We start from the raw sequence: 24,008 nt of genomic DNA, 5'->3' as shown, positions 1-24,008 counted from the left end.
AGGGGGTATGAGAAGTCTGAAAGTGTCCCTTGAATTATTCCTGCAAAGTAGGCAATTGGACAGGCACACAGGCAGGCAGCAACCTTATCACCAAAAGGCATTGTTTTTAAGGAAAAACAAAGGCAGGATTTCCCTCACCATCCCCGATGCTAAGTTACACAGCAGAGCTCATCTCCCCCCCACAGCCCTCCCTTCCCACACCTGTCAGCCGAGAGGCTGAGTGGGAGGCCGGCAGTGCTGTCAGCAAGGAGCAATGTGCCGATCAGAAGCAGCTTCTGAGCAGGAAAAGCCAAAGTCCCCAAGAATTCCACCCATTTGAATGGCAGCCTACCGTATCCTTTCCTCCTCGATGTTTTGAACCACCCGGTCCCGGTACAGGACCTGGAGAATCACCTCGCGCTCTGACTCCTGGAGGGAATTCAGGGTGACTTCGTGAGCCATCTCCTGTCTCTCCTCAGACCCACGCTGACGGTCACTCCATGGTCTTGTGCTCCTGCCCCGCGGGTGAGCGCCGAGAGTCCAGCAGCAGCTCCGCGTGAAGCACTCCCTCTCTTATTTCACTGGCAACTATGTTGCTTGTGGTTTTGTTTTTTTTTTTTTTTTCTTTTAGACTGTCACCTTCCTGGGAGAAGAAAGTCCCCAAGAAGCTGTCCCTCGGCTGAAACTGTCGCTCTCAGAGCCTCCCGCCACCTGAGGAGCCCTTTCACTGGGTCCTGCCGCACCCTCTGACATCCGTCTAAGTCAAAAGCATATCTTTTTTCCTGAGGTTTTCCCAGAGATTGTTACAAATTATGCAGGGCTCCAAGCAGATAATTTCTGCAAAGCAAAAATAATCCCCAATCTGAGGCGATTTTACAAACAGCAGTCAGAAGAGTATCGACGACTTCCAGAAGCTAAACTTCTCCTTTAGATGTTTTCAGGTCAGCAGTGATGATCATGAAAAGCCCAGCCAGGTCAATACCTGTGGAAAAGACAACAAGCATGGCAGCATTCCCCTGGCTTGTGCATCTCCGCAGTGTTTGTTCAGAAAAGACAAAATGTTCTACACGGACAGGTCTTTGCATTTTCTGCCATGATGATAACATCGGATTTTAAATTTTATTAAATTGGCTTTCTCATGTTTCTAAAAGCATCAAGCTCCCACACTTGAATTTTTCTAATACAAATTCTGTACCTTGAGTGACCAGATGCATAAAGGTCCAGGTTTAGTGTACATCATCTTCATTGAAAATACATTAGAAGAATCATGTTCTCAACTGCTGTTATTTTTACTATTAACTTCAAAACTCAAAAAAAATTTTTAATCAATTAGGGATGTATAAAAGGATGTCACCACAACTTCAATCTACCAACTATTTATGGTGTTTAATGGTTTTCAGCAAGCGCCTCCTGCATGGGGATCTTGCTTCTGTTTAAGGCTCATTGGCCGGTTCTGCATACTTGCCTCCTACTTTCTTTTCCATTGGTGACATTGGACACACATCACCTCCAATCTGCTCTTCCCCGCAACCAAGAAGACAGCACTGAATTAATAAAACACTGGATAGATGCATATCAATGAAAAGCAGAAAATGTAGATCTAATCGATATACTTTCCTATAGAGACATTTTGTCATCAAATCTACATGACTCCTTTAGTAATAATACCTCATTTCAATGCTTCAGAAGCTAAACTCCCTTTGTTCAGCATCAACAGAAACCCACATTATATTAATTTATGATCCATAGTAAATCAGCGAATGAGAGGTTAATAGAGCCCTAAGGGATCATTTTCTTTAAGCAGAGATTCTTAACCTTTTTCCCTTAATCTTTGGTCATCTGCTAAGCCTGTATATTTAAACGCGTAAAATAAAATACATTAGCTACAAAGAAAACTGATTATACTGAAATTTTAAAAAATTATAATATGGTAATATACGCGTTCATGGACGCGTAAGATCCAGCAGGAATCTAACAACTACCGTAACTTCAGAGTAGCGATGATTGTAAACAATAGTTTGAGGTACCTGCAACATACAATGTGACATGAAAACATCTGCAATTTTGGTTGGTATCAGCCACAAGTCCTGATAGTTCTACTGTGGTTTGATGCTTATATTCCAAGTGGAAGGAAATGCTTCCACCAGAAATTGACACATTGTAACTGACTATACTTCAATAAAATAAATAAGCAAATAAATAAATAAAAAGAAAAAAAAAGACTGGAAGGAAATGCTAAATTTTAGTTACAGGTTAATGAAAATAAAGATGTAAATTGTTCTCATGTCCAAGTTCATGGGCCTAAAGGCTAAGGACCCCTGGTGTAAGGGATTGAACTTCGTCAGTTTCTCTGTTGTAGGATAAAGTGGAAATACACGGCTCACTCAAATTGCCAAGGTTGCCCAAGAGGAGGGAAGCCAGGGCTGGTCTCTGATCTTCAGGAAAGCAATCCCAAGCAATCCCAAAAGGCTTCCTGTGTAGACGGTGGGAAAATGACAGTGACAAGGACTTGGGGCTCCAGCCAGTCAGGGACAAAGGCTCATCCCTCCTCGGGCCCCGGATTCCAGAGGAACAGACAGAACATGCAGATTGTAGTTCCCCGAGGCTCTGAGCCTCTGGGAAAGAGGAAAGTGAAATGAAACGGGGTGCACCCAAGTGCTAAGTGGTAACGTGCAAACTGCCACCACGTCAACAACTGCATGAGTCTATTTCTTCTAAACATGCCCCTTGGTTCTTCTTGGTTTTTTCTTATTTCTAATCTAGTAACTATACTTGCTGGGCCAAGAACTATCCTGTTTCTATCTTAAGTATTTGGGGAGGGGGTAATTAGGTTTATTTATTTATTTTTTAATGGAGGTACTGGGGATTAACCCCAGGACCTCGTGCATGCTAAGCATGCACTCTACCACTGAGCTATACCCTCTCCCTGTATCTTAAGTATTTTAAATGAAAAGTTTTGCACTTGGCTCAGAACATGCGATCTGTGCACTGAGCCTTCTCTCCACATGGCCTTTGGGCTCTGCTGTCCGGCCCTGGTCTTCCGCTCCACAGTGAGGCAGGACCAGTGCAGCACTGGGCTGGAAATGACGCCTCACTGGGCGACCCCTGGGGTACTCAGTGTTCACTCCTTCAGGTGTCTAGGCCTTACCTATTCCAGAAATACAAGATTCAGTTATTTAAAAACACTGCTATCCTCTACCAAACCCATGCCTGTGGCCTCAGCAAGCCCTTTGCAGGGATGAGTGGGAGCTCTTCCTCCCCCTAGTGGCCATCCACTGCTAGTCCTAGAAAAGTGAAAATCAGTTCCTTTCTGGGATTCATGCATCATCCATTTATACAGTAAATATTGACTAAGCACCCAAATGTGCCAGGCACTGTTCAGGTGCTTAGGGTACCTGACTTAGTGACTGTTAGTTTACACCCTATCCTACTTGTAACAGAAATATGACGTAGTTCACAATAAAAACAGACAGAGGACAATTAAAGTCAGAGAAACGGCAGCAGCCAGAGTGAAAGGGGCAGACAATTTCTACAAGGAACCTTCAGTGAAACAGTCACTATACTTGGGCATCAGATGTATCTCTGACCTTCCTAGTAACCAAGGCAAAACGAAACAGATCGAAACAAAACCAAAAATCACGGTGGAGTGTCTAGTCCCAGTGAACTGAAAACAAGGACATTCTCAGGGTGTAAAGGTAGTCGATCACCTGAGCAGTGGTTTGGCAGAACATGCAAAACTGTGCTTCATGTAGCATCATTATATTGACTCCCTTTAACTAAGGATGCAGCACCAGACTGTAACTCATCGAAAGCATTTCAGAGACCAAAACATGGTGCTTTCTGGTATTCCAAGGTGATACAGGGATAAAGCTCAGAAAACTAGAGGTCCATCCCTCTGTGCTTTTATTCTTGACCGAGAGATTTTCACTCTGGCTTCTATAAACCTTCAGTTACTCGAGCATTTCGTTGATCACTACTAAGAGTAAATCCTTCGATTGTTGGATTGAAATGTACCTTTTTCTGTAACTTGGAGGATCTGTGTTCAGATGCTCTCTAAACAAGGGTGACTTTTCGAATTGATGCAATCAGCACTGCAGCGAGCAGCACCCAGGGTGGTTCGTGGTGAGATTTAACAAACACCTGGGGGGATGTTTTCTCTTTGGTTTCCTGTGTCCTGGTAACCCATCTGGCTTGGTGGCTTAGACATTCCACACGTTTGAGCCACATATGCTTCATCATATTGGGACTGGTTCAGTATTTTCAAGGTGGGGGGTCAGCACCATACTTCCCTCTAGAAATTTGTGGGGTGTTTTCAGTTGTCACAGTGACAAAGAATTATCTTGCATTCCCCTACAAATGTTATGTTACCCTATGTTACCAGATAATTCAACAAGGGGAAAATTATAATTATCTGATAATAGAATTTAACTCATATAAGCATAAAGTATGTTTTTCAGGGTTTTAATATACTCTGACTTTTCTAGAATGCAACTATTGTATAATTTGAAGGAAGTTTTTGTTTAGAACTTTAACAAAAGCTGTTTATCATTTCAGAAATTTGCATGACTGAGGGCACCATTTCTTATAGTATTTGAATCACTAAGGCCATATACTGAAAAAGTCTGCATTTGTCCACGTCCAGTAATTTCTCAGGTCACTTACAAATCAAACGACGTGTATTATTCTCTTGCTCATTTTTCAACATGCTATTGGGTTTTAAGAGAATGGAGTGGGGAAAATAGAGGATTGGCTGTTGTTTTTGTTGTTTTAAGTTGTATGGAGATTTGGGTTTAACTGTGGGTTTGTTTGCTTATGCAGTTCCAGGTCTGATTTCCAGGTCATAATTGAGAGCTCAGAGTTTCTCTTTCAATAACAATTATTTAATTTATTTCAACTGGATCTTGAACAGAATCTGGAGCTTTTTCTTCACTTTATCTCTGTTAGGCTGGCATTTGAATTCTTGTAAGTTTTATATCAACAGCCAATTTGGAGATTCTGCGCTGAAATCCATCTTTCAAATCACTCAAAAATGATTCAGTAAAATTATTCTTAGCCTATAATCTATTTATCCAAGACAAGGTGCCCCCAGACCATGGCAATGACTTACTATTTTTTAATTTAATTAATTAATTTAGTAAACTTCTTCCTAGTCAATAGAGGCTTCTAGGGCACCAGGTGAAGTTAATTAGCAAGCAGCACAGACCCACGGTAAATACCAAGAAAGTCAGACAGAATGCCATTCAGCTGGTGGACTAGCAAACCAAGGTACACCTTTACAGATTCCATTTCTGGTCACCCACACTCACAAGAAATTAGAAGCCACATTGGATTATTTTTCAAATTCTTCAAAACATAGATAGAACAAATATACTTCTCTCTTGGAGGCTTTAGATTTCTGTAATGTTTTTGAGTCAAAAATGGAGGTTGTAAGAGAATTACATGACACCTATTAAAGTCAGTTTGCGTGTGCCTTGCACTACGCTATGTACTACTGTCTGGGATGACAGAGTGAGTGTGATCATGGCATCCGTCACACTCACAAAGTGGGTAGCAGGGGCAACTGATGGGGTCCAGTGCTGGCTGTACCCATTAGCTTGCATGCAGATGGCTGCGGGCAACCGACGGAACAGTGGGGATAGCACTGAAAGGGTGGTGAGTGAGAGAGAGACTCGTGACAAAAGACAGGAAAGTCTTCATGGCAGAGATGACACCGGCTGAGACTGGAAGAAGAGTTGTTGGTCTGAGGAATGGGAGTGAGAGGACATCTTGGGTGAAGGACAGTACATTTAACCCCACTGAGCGGGGAATATGTCATTCCTCCCCTAGTAAAGAAGCCCAGGTTCGCCACTGCCTGCAAACAAATTCTAAAGTACAGACTGGTCCCTGATCTGACTGTCCATCCTTAATTCCCACAAAACGCTCCAATGCACTTGTATTGAACACATTCTAGACTATTCCCTGAGCACATCACACACTTTTCTTTTTCCATGCATTCACCCCTGCTCTCCCTCCCCCCGACCCCAATCGAATTAACTTGAAGGCAGTGAGGGGAACAGTCCAGAAAGCAGGGTTTGGAGCCTGACTGGGTGATTAGCTCTGCTCTGCCCCTGACTAACTACAGAGACGCTGGGCAAGTCACAGAAGCCCCCAGGATTTAATTTCCTTCTTTATAAAGTAGACAGGAATATAGCACCCACTTCTTAGAGCCGTCGTGAGGATTGAATGTGTTGATACATATGAAGTTCTCAGATCACAGTGGCGAGCATATGATACTCCAGGGATAAATGTTACCTGTAATTGATGGTAGTAGTCATAGTATCATTATTATTGTTGTTAATCTTTCAAGGTCCAGATTAACTGCTACCTGATTCAGGACCTTTCTCCTTACTTACGATCAAAGTGAATTGCTCCTTCATTATAACCCCTTTGTCCTTTGTACATTTCTCTATCATGACTCCGACTTCTTTCCAGCTGGTATTCAAGTGTCCTTTCTAGTGGTGACATCGGATCTTAGTGTTTCCTTATCACCCAGCAAACAGATCCTTCATGTCTGGCTGGAATTGAGAAACCTGAATATTGCGACATGCGGGTTTACTTGCCAAAGCAGGAAGTATGAATTCAAGCAGAGTCAGAAGTGAGGTTAGTCAGGTGAGCAAGCCCTCGCTCCAGAAAGCTCCAGCCTTCAGAAATCTGGAAAGCATAGAGAAATCTAAGTCGTTTCAGAATTCGAGGAGCACACTCAAAAGTATTTTGTCTTAATGATCTCATGCAGAAATTCACAATTTCAAAGCTTGAATAATGAAATCTAGATTCATTTTTCTGTGATGACACTTAGTCACTCTCTTATACAACCAACAAATTCTTAAATTATCTTTAGTTTGTCCCAAGCACTGGACTCAGGCTCTGTCCTCACCCACATGGAACTACCCTACCTCTCTTCGATTGCATTTTTGTGATTTTGTACCAGTGACTGCCTTTGTTTTACCACATCCCACCTACCCCGTCTAATTTCATTTAACAATTAAAAAAATAAATAAAACCTACACCATAGCATCACTCAGAAGGAAGAAGTCTCCCACTTAGAGAAGCATTCCACAGCAAAGTGTTCCATCTCAGTATTGGTCTGGGTGTTGGACAATATGGGATCAAACCCCAACTGCAGAATCATCTGGGTCCAGCCCTAGAGCAACAGCTGGATCAAAGCCAGTAGGACTCAGAACTAGTCCCCTCTGCTCTCTGCCTTCCCCTTCAGGCAGGCCCCAAAGCAGGACTCCAAGCCATCTCTCTGGGACCAGCAGGGACGCAGGCAGCAGGGGTGGGGGTCCCGTCCTAAACCCAGCACAGAGCTTCAATCCATGTATTTCCATTTTGTCTGCATCCAGCCATGCTGTATGCCAGTGGAACTCTGCATCCAGACAAACACAGTTTGGTTGTGGTGGTTAGAGCATTGACTCACGGTACCAATTTCATTGGCCTTCTGTGTGCCAAGTATGTGCCAGGTATTGAGGACATAAAATAAATGGGAGCCAATCTCTGCATTCAAAAAGTTCACATTCTAGCCAGAAAATGGACATGCGAACAAATAAATTACAACACGGTAGGATGAGTTTAAAAACACAAGCACCTACAGAGGAGAATGATTCACTCCATACGGAGAAAGCAGGGGGCAGGGGAAAAATATGTGGGACCACTCTGCCAGGGGAATGAAAATATTCAATCTTGTGCTGGAATTTCGAAACAACACTTGCTTGCTCTCCTAGCCTAACTGCAAAGATTGACTGTGGCTTTCTAGATCTGACCAGGAAGAAAAAAGTCCAAGAAACATGAAATGGAGGGCGAGAAAAGGACAGGAAAGGAGACGCTCTTTATCTGCAGGCGGAGTCCTCTCATCCTTTCATCTAATTATCTCTCATCTCAGCAGCTGGTCATCAGATCAAAGGACTAACTGCTTCACCACCTGTCTGTGATGAGAGGCAATGCAGCAGATCGCAGGATGTGCGTGTGTGTGGACAGGACTGTCGCCGCCGCCCAGACTTTCGAGGCAGATGACGGAGCGTGCTGGAGGCTGAAAGCCACAGCCTAGCAACGCTCACAGCCCAGGTCGCTTCAGAGCATCCCCCGCTGCTGTGCTGTTTTACCACAGCCATTTCCTTGAGAAACTGCAGGTTTTTTCAGGGTGCAGCCAAAATGCTTTCTGCCTAGAACACAGGGGAAAAGCTGAGTGACTACACGGACCTTGAAGCTCTACTTGAAAAGGTCACCTCTTTTTTTGCTCCGTTACCTTCCATATGGACGCCTGGAACAGCCACGAGGACCACCAGCCCATCCACCTAAGGAAGGAGGCAAACCAAGGATGGCTCTTGTCTCTGTGGTCCCAGCTCAAGGCAGGCGCATACCCACAGGTTTGGCTGATTCCTTCTCGCTAAGGTGAGATAACTTGCCTGTGTGTCCATCAGGAAATGTGACACGGAAGTAGACATGAACTTTTACAACTTATTTGTCTGGTCATTGAACCAGAGGTGAATTTCCTGGGATGCCAGTGTACTCCGGCTTTGGGACCCCTCACATGATTGACCCATACCTGGTTTTTGATTACTTTCTTAAAGAAGTCTCCAGATGTCGTACAAGCTTCAGGTCCCTCAAAATTCTGTCCTTAATATGTGACGTTGCGTGTATGTGGGCTTAAGTCTAGAAAACTTGACACTTAACCCAAGATAGAAGGTCAAAAGAGTGCTTCTTCCAGAAAGATCCCTGAAATTGTAGATTCCAATTATTCTTTCTCATTCAGGTAGATATCTCGCCACCAAAAAAAACCCCAAAATGCCTTTTTACAATCAAAGTTAAAGTAAAATAGAAATCCATGATTTTTCAGGTTTAAACTTGACCTTTTCTCATGGAAGGGTAAAGAAATGAGAATTAATATATTGTTTTATATATATGGTACTACACATAATTGTTGCTATACTTTTTGTTGTACCAACTGTTACTGTTTATTTAGCACTTACTCTGGGCCAGTTTGACATGGACTCTGCACATATTACCTCAGTCCTCATTACAGCATGGTGAAGTAAGGACACCCATTTTACAGATGAGGAGAGTGAGGCTTGGAACAATTAAGTAATTTACCTAAAGTCACACTCTAAACTGGGCCTGATTAACTCCAAAGCCTTAAGCTTCGTTTAGGCAGAAAAGTTAAGAAGTTAGAATCTTCCACTATCCTGGCTAAATAATCTTTCTCTAAATTGACACAACATCATAAACTGATGATACTTCAATAAAAATACATATTAAAAAAGTCTTTCTCTATACCAATTCTAACTTCTTAGTAGATCCTTAATCTCTAATTTGCATTTTCTTCTCATAACCTCTTCTCTTGTCATGAAATTTTGTTAGGGAGTTAAGGAGGCTAAATTGAAAGAAATTTAAATTAGACCCTAGCTAACTTAATTTAAAAAATTTTTAAATCGCATTTATGTTCTACCTCCAAACTCGAGACTATGGCTGATCAAAAAAATCTGAATCTGTAAAGCAGATTCAGAGCAAAACAGAAATAAACTGTGCGTATAAGAATTTACAAACCAAAAAAGAAATCAAACAACACTCACCACCGCCTTAGAAAAAATTCACACCATTATCACTTTTGGATAGTGTTTTTTTGGCTTGGTTTGGTTTTTTAACTAACTCTAAAGTACTTCCTTCATTCCATGTAAATCATTCTTACCCTACACTTAAAATGTATGCTATTCAATAAAATTACAAGCCATCCTTTGTCTAATGTATCATTGCTCTTATTTCCCACCTTTTCAAAGTTATTAGTTTAAGAGAAGTTATAGTAACTGTAATCTCTACCCACCCCACCCTCAAGACAACCTGCCAGAACGGCTAGACGTGGATGCTCAGCCTACCTGTGCCTCAGCTTCAAGAGAGGAGAGCTCGTTCTGGAGAAGGAAGTCAACTTTTCTTCATGTTAGAACAACTGACGTCTTTCTCTTTTCTTCCTGTCGGGTGGGTGGGCCCTGTGTGCCTCTGTGACTAGTACCCCACATCATCAAGGACCGGGGCGAGGTGGGGGGGCAAGCCACCCGAAACCACACCCAGGAGCTCTGGTCTGCCAACAGTTTGCGTTTTTAGAGGTCTTCTCTTTAGAAAGACCAAACCGACGCTACTGCACTGTTTCACCCTGACAAGGAAACCCCAAGAGACCAGAGGCTTCAGATATTCAAATGTTCCCACATTTGCAAGGGCTTTCTCACTGACCTCAAGTGTAAATGACTAACTGAGTCTCAAAGAACAGCTGCTAACTCAAGAATCGATTTATAGGAAGACTGACCTGGACTCTTTTGGGGTACATTTCACTGAAGTACAGCCTACATATGGAGTATGACACAAACCACAAGCACAGATTGATAAATTTCCCCAAAGTGAGCACCTCCCTACCCGGAAACAAAACTTAGGCAGCAAACCAGGGGCCCCTCGCACGCCTTCCAGTCAATGCCTTCACCCCAAAGAGAACGATTATCCTGGCCTCTAATGTCGGTCATTAGGTCTCCTGATTTTGCACATTTTGTAAATGGAATCATACAATGTTAACTCTTTTGTGCCTGGCTTCTTTTGTTCAGCATGTTTATGAGATTTATGCCCACTACTGCATGGAGTTACAGTTTGTTCATTCTCATTGCTGTCTTATTTCATTGTATGAATAAATAAAAATGTGTTTGTTTATCATACTGATAACGAGCCTTTGTGTTATTTATGATGGTTGGCTACTATGAATAGTGTTGCTACAAACTTCCTCATATAGTCTCTTTTGTGAATATCTGCACAGGTTTCTGCTGGTTCCGTGCCTGGGAGTGGAACTGCTGGTCACAGGTTAGGTGTATCTTCAACACTAGCAGATGCTGCCAAACCGTTTCCCAAAGCTGTTGAACGATTTACATCCCACCAACAAGTTCTGGGGGCTCCTTGTCCTCCCCAACCCTTGATTTTATCTGCCTTTCTTACTTTATCCATTCCGGTGGGTACGTGGTGGTATCATATTATGGTTTTAATTTTCATTTCCCTGATGTATAGAGTAGCTGAGCAATTCGGCATCATTTTATATGTTTATTGGTCATTTGGATATCTACTTTGATGTAGGACTTGTTGACATCTTTTGTCTGTTTTGCTATTGGGTTATCTTTCTGTTATTGATCTGTAGAGGTTTTTTATATATTCAGGATAAGAGTCCTTTGTCAGCTATTTAATGGGCTCTTTTTTGGGGGGGAGAGGAGGTAATTAGGTTTATTTATTTGTTTACTTTTAGAGAAGGTACTGGGGATTGAACCCAGGACCTCCTGCATGCTAAGCATGCACTCTACCACTTGAGCTATACGCCCCCCCCAAAGGGCTCTTTTGAGGCCCTCAGACTCACTCGTGATGGTGAACTAGTATGAACTCTAATTGAGAGACTATGATTCAGGCAAGTCAGCTGTTGACCAAGATTAAGGTGCCCTGTGTGGCCTTGGGAGTCACTAGATCTCTCAGAATATTCCTGGGCCTCAGTTTCCTTGGCTGTAAATGACATTCACTTTGATCATCCCTTTGGCTCTTTGGTTCTGAAATCTCATTCCTCCGTGACCTGAGGATGATGACTCAGGGGATGGGGAACTCTACCAGGTGCGGAGCAGGCGTGGGCGGGAGGGTTAAAATGACAAGTGGGAAGAGTGAATTAAGAGGGCAGGCTTTGGGGTGAGACAGACCTGAGTCGCCCTGAGCAAAGCACTTGGCCTCTCCGAGGGTTCCCTCTTACGTTACAGTTCACTCAACTCACTCACAAACATTGATTGTGCACCTTTTTCGTCAGGCCAGGGTGATCGTGGTAGAGGACCCTCGGCCTAAGAAGATCCTTAATAAATGGTAACTGCTGTCAATTTAGCAGTAGCCTTACTGTTTTGTAGCATAAGATACTCAGTGACTCCACTTAGGGATATTTGGAGGAAAATGTTTTCAGATGAGGGTGTGCCAGAAGGATCATTTCCAAAGCAGGTACGACTTTGCTACGGCTACTACAACAAATACGAAATGTCATAGACTGTGTGGCTTAAACAACAGAAGTGTGTGCTCTCGCAATTCCAGAGCCGAGAAGTTCAAGAGCAAGGTGTTTCTAGGACTGGTTTTCTCTGGAGGCTTGCCCCTTGGCCCGTAGGCAGCTGTCTTACCTCTGTGTCTTCCCATGATTTCTCTGCGCCTGTCTGTGCCCTAATCTCTTCTTCTTATAAGAACATCAGCTGTATTGGATCAGGATCACCTTAATGACCTCATTTTAACCTAACCACCTATTTAAAGACCCTGTCTCCAAACACACCCTATTTCCAAATAGAGAATGTCACATTCTGAAGTCCAAGGGGGTTAGGGTTTCAACATATAAATATGGAGAGAGACACAATTCAGCCCATAACAGTAGGGCATGCTAGCATTAGAACTTCTATCTACATTTATTTTTTAAAAAGCTAAAACCTAAACTTTATTACTATTTAATAATGGGTTCATAGTTTAATACGTCATAGTTGAAACAAACATACCTTTGGGACACCTGCACAAAAATGGTTCCTGCCAGAAGGGCGTAATTAAAGAAGTTTGGAGACCAGTGACCTAAGGCCCCAGGCTACAGTGGCGACAGCAGGGAAGAGTTGGCAAAGATGCCTGGGTGTTGAAATTGAGCAGGCATAAATTAGATCACAGCTGAAATTGAAGTGAGGTGACCCAGGGCTGGCCTGGGGGTTAGAGCAGAGTAGCAGTGGAAGAGGAAAGTGGCCAAGTTGCTGAGGGGGCAGGAGTCAGGCAAAGAGAGAGTGAACAAGATAAATTACCAGGGGAAACCTTCAGAAAGCTGTGTGTGGCAGGTTGTGGCATTCTTCTCCAGGAAATGTCCCTGCCCTGTAAACTGGGGCTGGCCAAGACTTGCTCTGGACAATGAAATGTGAGCACATTTTTTTGTTTGTTTTTTTCATCACATGGATGTAGATATCACTTTATTGGAACATCACAGACAACATAAATTTAAAATTGCCACACCCTTCCAAAAACCATCACTGCCTATATCAGAGCTTTCCTTGACAAAGTTATTGAGCTATTATAGATCAAAAGTATAGCTTTGGTTTTTTTGCTTTGTTTTATTCAGAAGCATGTGCAAATGACTAAAGCTGGGCCCCTAGAATCGAGAACGTTGGTGCAGTTGGTAAGCTGCAGCTACTAATTTCGGTAAATTAAAAGCACACAACTAAAACCAAATAAAAACCCAACAACAAATACTGTCAAACTTACAAAATGTTAACAGTACTGCTAGAAAAAAGCACTTGTTGTCAGGGTGTTACTCTTTACAAGTTTTCTTTCTGTTTCTATATCTGTGTTACTGGTAGCAGCACCTTCCTAACCAGGACCCGGGCCACCATCCCCCAGCCCTTCCCTCTCCCTCAAAGTCTTCAGAGTCAAGATGCTCCACCAACCTGGTCCCTGTGTGGAGAAGACATGGGGCAGAGCCATAGCGGACCCTCAATGGTCATGTAGCAACACATACACCTTTGTTGTCGTCAACCACCAAGAGTCTAGCGTCATTTGTTTCAGCAACTAACCTAGCCTATGCTGACTGATGTAGGGTGTGCGTCTTTTTCATAGAAACAGAACTGATAAACCATTTAATCACTACCACAGCATGAAAACCAACCAATCAGAAGAAATGCCCCTGCTGTGCCCTGAGTTATCCTTTAGTTGTTGGATCTTGGGGATGAGGCTCCAGGGAAGGGGTGGGGGAACCAGGATTGGGAAGAAGAGGGACCTAAAGGGCTCAGAGTAATAGCCATTTCCAGTTGGTACAGACGTATTTCAGCCCCACTGTGCCTGTGCGTCCCAGCTGACAGCAGACTTAAATATAGGCATTTCTTAGCTAATCTCCTGAGCATGTAATTTCTTACCACTTTAGATATGTGTCAGCCACAGTTTATTTTCTTTTCCATTACGAGATTAAATTTCTCGGACTTGAGTGTTTTGCAACTGCCATCTTCATCACCGTATCATCATTATTATTGTCAGCTTAGCATGTCTCCATGGTACAACTCAGCAACACACTCCTAAGCACAGGGAAAGGAAGGAAAACTCGAGCATCCACGGGGCTGGATTTAGGGGGTAAAGAGCTACAGAGCACGGCCAGCACTGGCAGACCCCACTGGGGCTGGGGATATCATTTGTGGAGGCGACAAGGCTACAATTATGAGGCCCACATTTGCTAAATAAAGGCATTGACAACACCAATCCCATTTCTAAAGAGTGTATTTAAGAGACTCAACTCGAAGAAAGTAAGCACCCAACACCTGCCAAGCTACAGGTAAGACCCAAATTGAAAAACAAACCCAAGATCCACTCCACTGACTCGCTACACAGAAACGAAACATTATTCCAAAATCTGGTTGAATCCTGGAGAGTCGTGAGCAGTTCTGAGTCGGTGTGCGTATACCCCAGGACTGCTGAGGGGCAGTCATTCTTGGCAGAGCGGAGATGCTGGAATGGCAGTTAGTGAACTGCCAAACGTCCTAGTGATTTAAGTTCCTTAGCCCTCCAGGGCATACATCAATTCGGCAGAATACAAGACCACAGCACTGCATTTTAACAAGCACTGCAGCATCACTGAGCCTAGAGAATTCAAATCCTCCCACTGACTGAAATTTGCTTTTCAAATTTTTTCATAGAGACCATATCTTAGTCAACTTTGTAGCCTCTGCTCCAGCTCAGAGGCTGCTGCAAAGTGAGTGCTCACCATATGCACACTGAGTAAGGAACAAATTGTTCTGAAGATAAACAGACCAATTCATCCACTTCTGGGGCAGAGTCAAAATGACATGTATCATGATCATTTGATAGTTAAAATTGGAGAGTGATACCCAATGTAGACAAAGTTACGTAAAAATTTTTTTAAATTTACATTTACATGTTTTCTGTTGATTTACACACATGCTGGTGATTTTCAGTCACAATATAATTTAAGGTCTAAGCATTACTAACGCACTATCCCAGCAGCCATTCAGGACACTCATTTGAATTACGATATTCCTTAAAGGCTGAAGCAATTTAGAAAAGATGTCCCAAACCTCACAGTCTTCAATTCCAGGTGTCCACTCAGAACCTGTTCACTCTTGCTTTGCACGTAATTCTAAGATGCCTAGCTAGTGGGCCTCCAGGGCCACCACAGGGGAGCAGAAGAAAATGAGAAGAGAATGAGAAGGCCCCTGCTTGGCTTGGAGTGTGGTGTCACTGAGGGCCTGGAACCGGGCAGGCAGGGTCAAGTGACCGAGAACACCTAAAATGGGATTTTCAGGTGAAGTTGGGAATGTCAGGAAGATGAAACAGAAATGCCAGACATAGAATCACATGTAGACTGAAGCTCAAGGCTGAAACACTAGGAAGGGAACAAAACTCAAAAGGTAAAGGGGGGATACTGGTCAGAAGTAGAGCATGTGCTTAGCATGCACCAGATCCTGGGTTCAATCCCCAGTATCTCCATTAAGGAAGAAATTTAAAAAATAAATACACCCAAACTCAAAAGGTAAAGAGAGTTTAGAATCTGAGGAGCAGAAACCAGGTGTGGGAGAGCAGCCTGTCCCCACTCAGCAGGTCCCCCTGCTCAGGTCAGGTGTCCAGGGCAGGGCAGCCCTGTGTCTTTCACCCTGTGTTCCTCTGCCCCTCTTCCTTCCCACAAGGGGGCAGGCGATTGCATCTCCCTCTACTCCCAGTTCTCTGCAACAGAGTATGAGGCAGAAATAATATGTGGGGAAATCATTCAATCATTCAGTAATTTTTAACTGTGCACTTACTAGGTGCCATGTACAACTGAAGAGGCAGGAGATAAACTAGCGAATAAAACGGATTCTTCCAGCATGGAACTTAGTTTCTATACGGTAGAAGCAAGGGCTGCGGATAGACTGAATGCGGTCTCTGCAGTTTATTTCTACCGTATCTGGGGATCCTATGGTCAGCCCATCTTGGGAGGATGGGAAGTGGATTTTACCTGCTAGGTTTTGGAGAGGTAATAAGTAACAAAGCTTACTTCGTGGGCGTGGTAAAACCAGAAAAAGTAGCTCACAAAGTCAAAGGTCTTAGACTCAGATCACATACAGGCAGCACACTTAACTCTGCCCTTCTTGGAGAGCGCTGTACCAGAGACCAGTGCAATTACTAATTTTATAAAAACCCTTGTGGACAAGTTAAGTCTATGGCATTCTGGTTAAGGTAGCCAGGAAGTGTGCAGCATTTTACAAAATTTTCCATCCAAAATGAGTTTTTTAATGGTGCTTGAAGGAAAAATAAAATTTCATTTATATGGAAAACTTACCTCCATAAGAAACGTTTCGTTCAGAGCTAAAGTTTCCTAATCCTGGATCCCCAAAGAACTGCAAATATCTCAGACTGCCCATCAGGTTCAGAAATCTCTTTACAATTTGTTACTAGGTGTCCAAACCCGCTTGAATGTTCAAATTAATCCGCACAGTACAAACTGGAGGGAGGGGCCATAGACGACCCTTTCTCTCCCGGACTCGCTTTGTCCATTTGTTTTGTTTTAGTTGCTGCTGTCTCGTGAGCTGCCGGGACACCCAGGCGGGTTCCCGCCGGAACTTTCCGCCCGGGAGACCGAAAAGGGAGGAGTTAATCCCGCGGTCCCGCCGGGACCCGCCCGGGCAGCACCGCCTTCAAGGGAAGGGCGGTGCCCTAGAGGGGGTGGGCGGGGCCCTGGGGGGGCGGGGCCCGCCTCGCGCACGAGAGGCGGGGTCTGAGTGCGCCTGCGCAGTGGGCTCTACTCAGGGAGGCGGCGGCGACGCGCAGGAGGAAAGATGGAAGACTACCAGGCTACCGAGGAGGTAACTGCCGGGTCGGCGACGGGAAGGGTGGAGGCCAGGAGTTCCGGGTGCGGTGGGCGGCGGCAGCCAGGGGCGTGTGCAGGCACCCGAGCCGCGTCCGGCCGAGGGCGGCGGCCGTCCCCGGCGCAGGCTGACGGCACCCGCTCCCTGCCAGGCGCTTCGCGGTGACCCCCAGCCCGGCCGGCTCAGGGCGTCGTCGCCCTGCCCGGGGCGGGGCTCGGGGGCGGGGCGTGCAGGGGTCTCCCTGCGCGGCAGTGCCCGCCCCTGGTTCCTCCAGGAGGCGGCTCCGCAGCCCTGGGACGCGATCTTCCGGGGTCCCGGGCGGGAGCACCCCCAGCCGCGCCCTCTCGCGCCCCCGGGGCCCCCGGCCAGCGGCGCCCCCGACCCCGGCGGAGCGCCGTCACTCGCTCCCTTTATTCCGCGGTGCAGACCCCGCCTTGGGTTGGGGAGACTCAAGGCCGCTCGTGCGTCTGCTGGTAGATACCTTCACGCGACTCTCGAGTGACATGCATGCGGGACCCACACGTACAGTTACATCTCAAGTCCCTTCAGTCACGGGTTTGATGCTCAGGCTGTGGGCAAAGTGCAGAAGTGTACGGTAGGAGAACCTGCCTTTGTCTTGGATCCCACACCTGTTCTCCAGCACTGTGTTCACTCCCACCAAGGCCCCATCACTTACATTTCAGTTGAGTTTGAGATGTCAGTAAGATAGCTCCTATTTGTGGAGGAAAAAAATAATCTCTTATTGCCTCAAGCGGAATACATTCATGGTAACAGTGCTGCTAAATGGCTTTCCTTCAAGCTTACGAGCATTCAGGGAATATAGTTGATGGGTCCTGCAGGATAGTTGCCCATTTTCTTCTTGCTAAATAAATACTTGTTGTTGAAATACAAATTCAGTCCTAGGTATTATGCAGCCTGTAAGAAATAAAAGCCGTAGATCATTTGATAAGGTTTGATATTTTACTATTTTTGAAATTTAGTTTAAGCAGGAATGTTTTGCAGGGGGGAAATATATATATATATAATATACATATATACACATATATGTATAGCTTAAGAATTGATCTTAGAGTTTCATTTTTAATCTAATTTCCTAACTAGCACAGACTTTCTTTGGCAGTGGCATCAGTGTTTGAATACTGGTAGCAACCAAGTGAATAATTAGGAGAAACCATGGTTCCGGAGCAACTAGCTAAGGAAAAGCTTTTCCCTGTAAACGAATATAATATTGGAAAATGGCTTGTATTTTAGGAATATTGAATAAAACTTTAAGAAAGGAAATGGCAATGTAGAGGAAGCCCTTAACACCGGCATTTTAATACTCTGCATTCTAATTCTGGCTCTGACCAATGAGGTGGCTAAGTGACTTCATTATTCCAGATCTCAGTTGAGTATCTGAGAAATGAAGGGGCTGAACAGAGTGATCGGTGTTTTACACAAGATAAAGCCCTGGGAGACTGAGACCATGATTACCTTTCTAGTAGTCCTGCCTTAGGTATTTGCTAGTTCACGCCACTCCTCCTAACAGCCTCTGCGTCCTCTGACTTCAGGTAGATGCCTGGATCTTTGTAACTGTACTCTCGGCTCATTGCTCATCTTTCCTGTAGAAGCTGAAACTGCCCAGTGGATTCTGTACCGCTGCCGTACTTTCCACTTTTGTCTATAGGAATGCCCCTCACCCCTTTTCCATGTTTTAACCACATGGAAAGTTATAGGGGCTTTCCTGTATAGTTTAGGATCACTGAAGCCTCTTGGGAGGATCCTTTAAACTTCAAGAAATAATGCAATTTCTTTAAGATAATGCTAATTTTCATTAACTTGGTATGCTGGCTTTGTCTCCCAAGTATGACTTCTGAGTATAGCAAGCGAGGGGGCTTCAGGCAGTCAGCTCTTGCTCCTCCTGGAAAGAAAGGGGCATGGCTAGAACCAGGCCACAGTGTTCAGCAGCCCAGCAGGAAGGAAAACCCCCACCAGAAGTGGGGCTCTCTGCCTGTATTCTACCTGGATGCACATTGACTGAGGGCCTGGGGCTGCCCCTTGAAAGGCATTTCCAGAGCTCAGGAAAGGAAGTTCCCACGACTCCAGGTACCTTGTACCCACTCAGATGTACCATATGTAAAAAGAAAGGAAAAAAAAACTGTTTATAAACTCTTGGCACCAGATTTCTGCTGGCAGTCCAACTCATCTTGACGCGCTGGTGCGAAACTGCTGTGCTGGCCTTTGGTTGTGTGGCCCTCAAGTAGGACAGCACTGAGAAGGAAAATATTAACAGCAAATAGTAAAATCATTGTGAATTTTACTACTAATAGTGGTTAAAAACAAACAAACAAAAAACCCAAACATCTTAAGTTTCAAGCTTCCTGATCAGTTTACATCAGGGAAAGAAAGTAATTTATGCAAAAGTCAAGTAACTCATTAAACTTCTGTATCAGTGATCCTAGCAGCCAGTTGAAATGGACAGAGGGATTGAATTTTAGTTTAAAGTGAAGTCAGTCTTTGGGGTCATGGAATGATTAAAACAAAACAAAAACCATTTAAATTATATATATGTATTCTAAGTCTCCTGACTGCCTCTCACTAGCTCTGTGGTCCTCAGAGCTGCTTTAATGTTTTTGAGTCTCTTTGTAATGTTTTCCTCAGTAAAATGAACAGCCTGGTTAGATTATTTCAAAGGTCTTAATTTCTAAATTATGTTCATTACCTAAATTTGCATTGATCAATGCAGTGGAAAAGGATCTTTTAGATCAATCAAGCTGAACTACTTTTCTTCCTTACAGACCGCTTTTGTTGTTGATGAAGTGAGCAACATTGTAAAAGAGGTAAGAGAAGAAACGCTTCCTAAAAAAGGAGTGTTTGATTAATGGCTTGTATGAGTGAAAATAATGTGTTTTAAATACTGTCTTGGAATTGTTTCAACTGAGCCTGTGTTTTGTCATTTCAAATAACAGTTTTTATTTCAGTGAATATCTAGATAAGAATTACTCCCATATTATGTAAATTATATATTTTAAATGAGACAGGAAATTTTGCTAGCATTATTGCTGAATGTTACTAAGGCTTGATTCTATAACCTCTTAGCATAAAAGGTGCATGGTATACAAATAAATGTTCTTAGTGCTTAATGAAAAGTGACTATTAAAAAACTGAACAACTTCCATTTACTCAAGACCCATGATCAGTTGGGGCCTATTTTTCTTACATTCCTAAACCACCCACTTTATCGAACATGGTGCCTCCCTTAGATGATGAGAAGGAGTCAAAAAAGGCTGTTGTTCACTCATTCAAAAATATGTATCAAGAGGACATGCAGGAGGCTGTCGTGCAGGGAGTTTACAGAATAGGGGAGGGGAGGGCCAACGTTTATCAAATAATTACACTCAAAAATGTAAACCTGCATTCCCTGATGGTAACTGGCACAGTATATGGTGCTTTGAGGGGTTAACCCAGCTAGTTAGTTCAGAGCTGAAATCTGGAGAAAATAGAAGTAGTGTTAACTCAGTGAAAAGAGGGGGACAGACATTCCGGGCAGTGGACAAATGCAAAGGCCCTGTGGTCCGGAGTGTGCCTGGTGTGTGTGAGGGACTGGAACGAGGTAGATGTGGCTGGACTAGTGCAGAGCGCTGGGGGAGCCTGGGGCAGGAACGTGGCCAGAAACATTTTCCTAGTCAGTCCCCCCCATCCCTACATTGACCACAGATAGTGAAGTCTGAGCACAGTGAAGCCAGTGGCTAAAAGATAGCCCTTAGATGATCTAAGGTTAACAGTACCATTTGAGGTTATGTATGTGATTTGGAATTGACTTTAATGCAGATTATTATTAATACAAACTATTGACTAATGCCAGAGTAATAAAGAACCACAACCTACTTTTGTGAATATCATCAAAAAGCAGAGTGGTTTTGTTCTACCATATGTATTCAACATCAGGCATGATTTTCTAGTTGCTTTGTAGGGTCTGTAACATTTCCTTTTCATTGTTTTTCAAAAAACAGTGTTTCTGGTGGGAAGGGATAAATTGGGAATTTGAAATTTCCACCTCTGGGAGAGTGATGGAAGTGTTAGCTATCTTGATTGTGGTGGTGGTTTCATTGGTGTATACATCTATCAAAATCCATCAGATTGTACATCTGAAATATGTGTAGTTTACTGTACAGGAATCATACCACAAAAAAAAGGTGTTAAAAATAATAAATAAATTATGATAATAAATATTCAAAACAAAACAAACAAAAACTGGTGTTTCATGCAAACACAGCAGGAGGATGGGTGAATTGCACCAGGCCTGGGAGAAGTAGAGTTGGTTGGTTGCGACATCTCCTCGGGCCTCACTTGTTTTGAATTATCTTTGACTTGGTTCCCAGGCAGCAAGTACAGTCGCGAGCAGACCTTCCAAGTCTCCATGGAAGCATGGAGTAATACTGCAGTGTTACTTTCACATGATCACCAGCCTCAACAGCTTTTTTTTTTTTTTTTGGCTCCTGGCAATAGATTAATTCTGTACTATTTTAAGTGTTGGGTAATAGTAAATTCGGATGGGTCCAAAATTAGAGGAGGGTTTTCTTCCCTCCCTGAAAAACAATCATTCCGAAGTGTGTGTGGAGAGAGTTGCCAGTTAGAGGTTTAGCCTGAGTGCATACCCTGGTCCCTTGGAACCTGGAGCTCCTGTGCCCCAGCCCCACGGTAAGCTCCGAGCTGGGGAGGGGGCGAGACAGGCAAAGAAGGGGAAGAAGGAGCTGTGATAATGGGGGATGGAGAGCCAGAGACCACTCAGAGTCCCAGGATGACTAGGAATTTTTACAGGTAAAAATCAGGGTGTGACTGTAGGTAGCTTTTTGTTCCTCAAAACCCAGATCACTGGGCTCAGGCCCCAAGCTGTAGACCCCAATCTATCACCATAGTGTACAACTCAGATCCTGGGACTTTTTTTCTACATGTCTGAGGACAGAACATGGCCCTCACTGAATGTTGTTATTTTAGGTCATAATTATCATTAAAAACTATTTTCCAGCTTCAGCACAAGTTAGAAAAGGGGTAGAGAAGAAAGCTGCTTAGAAGCAGGCACACTGGCATCAACATAAAAGGCCCAGAAAATCATAAAATGGGAATATTGTCACTACCAACTGAACTAGGAGTACGGCAAGGAACCACGTGTATTCCTCAATAACTCTTGAAGCGTACAGTGGTACAGTGTGAACCCTCCCCAGAATGCAGCACAGAAAGGAAGACAAGGAACTTCATAACAAAGAAGAAGATCATCACCAACTTAAAATAAGTTTTGGAATGTGTAGAGAAGTTCTTTAGTTTTCTGAAAAATGTACTTTTGTGATAACATATTCCCAGAAAATGCTAGATAAAGGAAGTATTTGTAAATACAAGATTATTCGGATAGATTTGTACATGGTTAGTTGTACAACCAATAAAGATTCCTCTTTCTACTGTACTTTTAAGAAAAGACTGGGCAAAGGAAAATATTTTCTAGCCTCAGTAGGAAGAAAATGCATTGCTTATCTCCAGATACTAATCACAACAGTGAAAATTAAATAGTCAAAATGTTTAAAAAATGACAGATGCTATATAATTATGTGTTTCAAAAATGAATATAAAACTTAAATAAAATACAGCACTGTTGAAAAAGGTGTATTTGTGAAGGAGTCCTCACAGCTACAAAGCACCTTACACTGTATGCAAATTGTGCTGGAGCAGTTCTGGGGGCGATGCCAAGTGTACCGCCCGCAGTCCTCACTGCAAGGTCAGAGTTTGGGTGTGTCCTCCTAACGGGGATGTCCGTGCTTTGTCTTCTAGGCCATAGAAAGTGCCATCGGTGGCAATGCCTATCAACACAGCAAAGTGAATCAATGGACCACAAATGTAGTAGAACAAACTTTAAGCCAACTCACCAAGCTGGGGAAACCATTCAAATACATCGGTAATGAAATGTTGCTTCTCATTTGTATTGGTGGTGGTGCTTAAATACTGGTCAGAGGAGTGTGTGGTGTCAGGAGACAGCAGTGTGGCAGCACAGGGCCTGACCTCAAAGGAAGCTCCTGGTAGGAGCAGGTCACTTGTCTTGTGCACACGACCACCGCCCGTGTGGCTGCTGGAACCACCGCAGGGCACGTTGCTGGATTCCGCGGCATTTCAGATCAGGTGCTTTTAGAACAAGTGTGGTGACATGTCAATGTCGTAGGACCAGGCATTCTACCCCTAGCATTTTTAGCATGAATGTCAGCCACGTGATCTACACGTACACCCTGAAAGTGGACAAAAAGAAATTTGTGTTGCCAAGTAGATTTCTCTAATAAAAGTTTGTTTTAATTGAAGTGACCTGTGTTATCATGCAGAAGAACGGAGCGGGGTTACACACGGCAAGTTCCTGCTTCTGGGACAGCTCTACTGACGGTACGGTTTTCATTCCTATTGTGGCGGCTTGTCGTGGGCATTTCCCTGGAGGCTCTGCAGTGCCTGGACCTTGCTGAGGTCTAGATTATTCAAAGCAGTGTTTTATGAAGTGTGTGCTTGGATGTTTCATGTCTTTGAATGTATGTTAATTAGAGTCACCTTTTAAAACATTTTACTGAAGAGACTGGCCAGTCTTTGCCACAGAGAGGTAGGTGCTTGAATGCTTAGCCTGTGAGAGATCTGAAGTCCCCGCTCTTCCCAGTTCTCAGCCCGCCCGCCTCTTCCCCGCAGGGAGCTGCACCGTGCGATGGGAGAACAAGACCATGTACTGCATCGTCAGCGCCTTCGGACTGTCTATCTGACCGCCTCGCCCAGCCCGTGACCGCTCTCCTTTTGTCTCAGCCTTTCTCCTCCACCTTCTAACCACCAGCCATCTATTCACTGAACCCCTTTCTCATTCTCTTTAAGTGTGTTTTTGGGCACTCTCAAAATGTAGAGAAAAAACCAAATAACTGCACTGTTCTGTGAGCAGCACAGCTACGTCAGAGGACTGGCTCACTGGAGGCAGGCCGGAGCCTTGACTGCCGCTCGTCTTAACTCTGATTATCTCTCTCCAAAGGTGCTAAAAGCCGACATCTGCTAGTGTGGACTTTCTCTACTTTCTGAAATGATTCAAATACACTAATTTTCCATACTTTGTACTTTTGTTAGAATAATAAATTATTCCAATTTAAAGTTTGTGTT

The 24,008-nt window shown here is 43.8% G+C and overlaps 2 protein-coding genes across 8 annotated transcripts in view; one reads left to right on the top strand and one right to left on the bottom strand.

Moving 5' to 3' along the window:
• The window catches only part of SYTL3 (synaptotagmin like 3), a 78,247-nt gene extending 61,643 nt beyond the window's left edge, over nt 1–16,604 (bottom strand). For 2 of the 7 annotated variants that reach the window (XM_032485261.1, XM_032485265.1), the window contains exons 1-2: nt 16,340–16,596; nt 332–961 (exon numbers count right to left, since the gene is read on the bottom strand). In XM_032485261.1, coding sequence (XP_032341152.1) covers nt 332–441 — 110 coding nt within the window. In that variant the 5' untranslated portion in view covers nt 442–961; nt 16,340–16,596. Of the gene's footprint in view, nt 1–331; nt 962–6,371; nt 6,515–7,936; nt 7,959–9,884; nt 9,979–13,928; nt 13,946–16,339 lie in introns of those variants that run through there. The other 5 variants (XM_032485266.1, XM_032485262.1, XM_014554485.2 and 2 more) reach the window with 5 other exon arrangements.
• Nucleotides 16,605–16,747: 143 nt separating this feature from the next.
• DYNLT1 (dynein light chain Tctex-type 1) lies at nt 16,748–23,999 on the top strand. The gene is made up of 5 exons (XM_032485271.1): nt 16,748–16,862; nt 19,643–19,684; nt 22,668–22,791; nt 23,187–23,264; nt 23,556–23,999. Exons 1-5 carry the CDS (start codon nt 16,836–16,838, stop codon nt 23,624–23,626), a joined length of 342 nt encoding a protein of 113 aa, XP_032341162.1. The 5' UTR covers nt 16,748–16,835; the 3' UTR covers nt 23,627–23,999.
• Nucleotides 24,000–24,008: the final 9 nt, after the last annotated feature.

The sequence above is a fragment of the Camelus ferus genome, chromosome 8, assembly GCF_009834535.1.
Source record: "Camelus ferus isolate YT-003-E chromosome 8, BCGSAC_Cfer_1.0, whole genome shotgun sequence".
NCBI lineage: Eukaryota > Metazoa > Chordata > Mammalia > Artiodactyla > Camelidae > Camelus > Camelus ferus.
Note: the sequence above shows the minus strand (reverse complement) of the source record. Positions and strands in the feature narration are given on the sequence as shown.

Excerpts from the sequence above, each read along its gene's own strand:
- DYNLT1 (XM_032485271.1), top strand. The coding sequence starts at position 16,836 with ATGGAAGACTACCAGGCTACCGAGGAG. Across the intron at positions 16,863-19,642 it reads ACTACCAGGCTACCGAGGAG|ACCGCTTTTGTTGTTGATGA; the intron begins GTAACTGCCGGG and ends TCTTCCTTACAG. Across the intron at positions 19,685-22,667 it reads TGAGCAACATTGTAAAAGAG|GCCATAGAAAGTGCCATCGG; the intron begins GTAAGAGAAGAA and ends TTTGTCTTCTAG.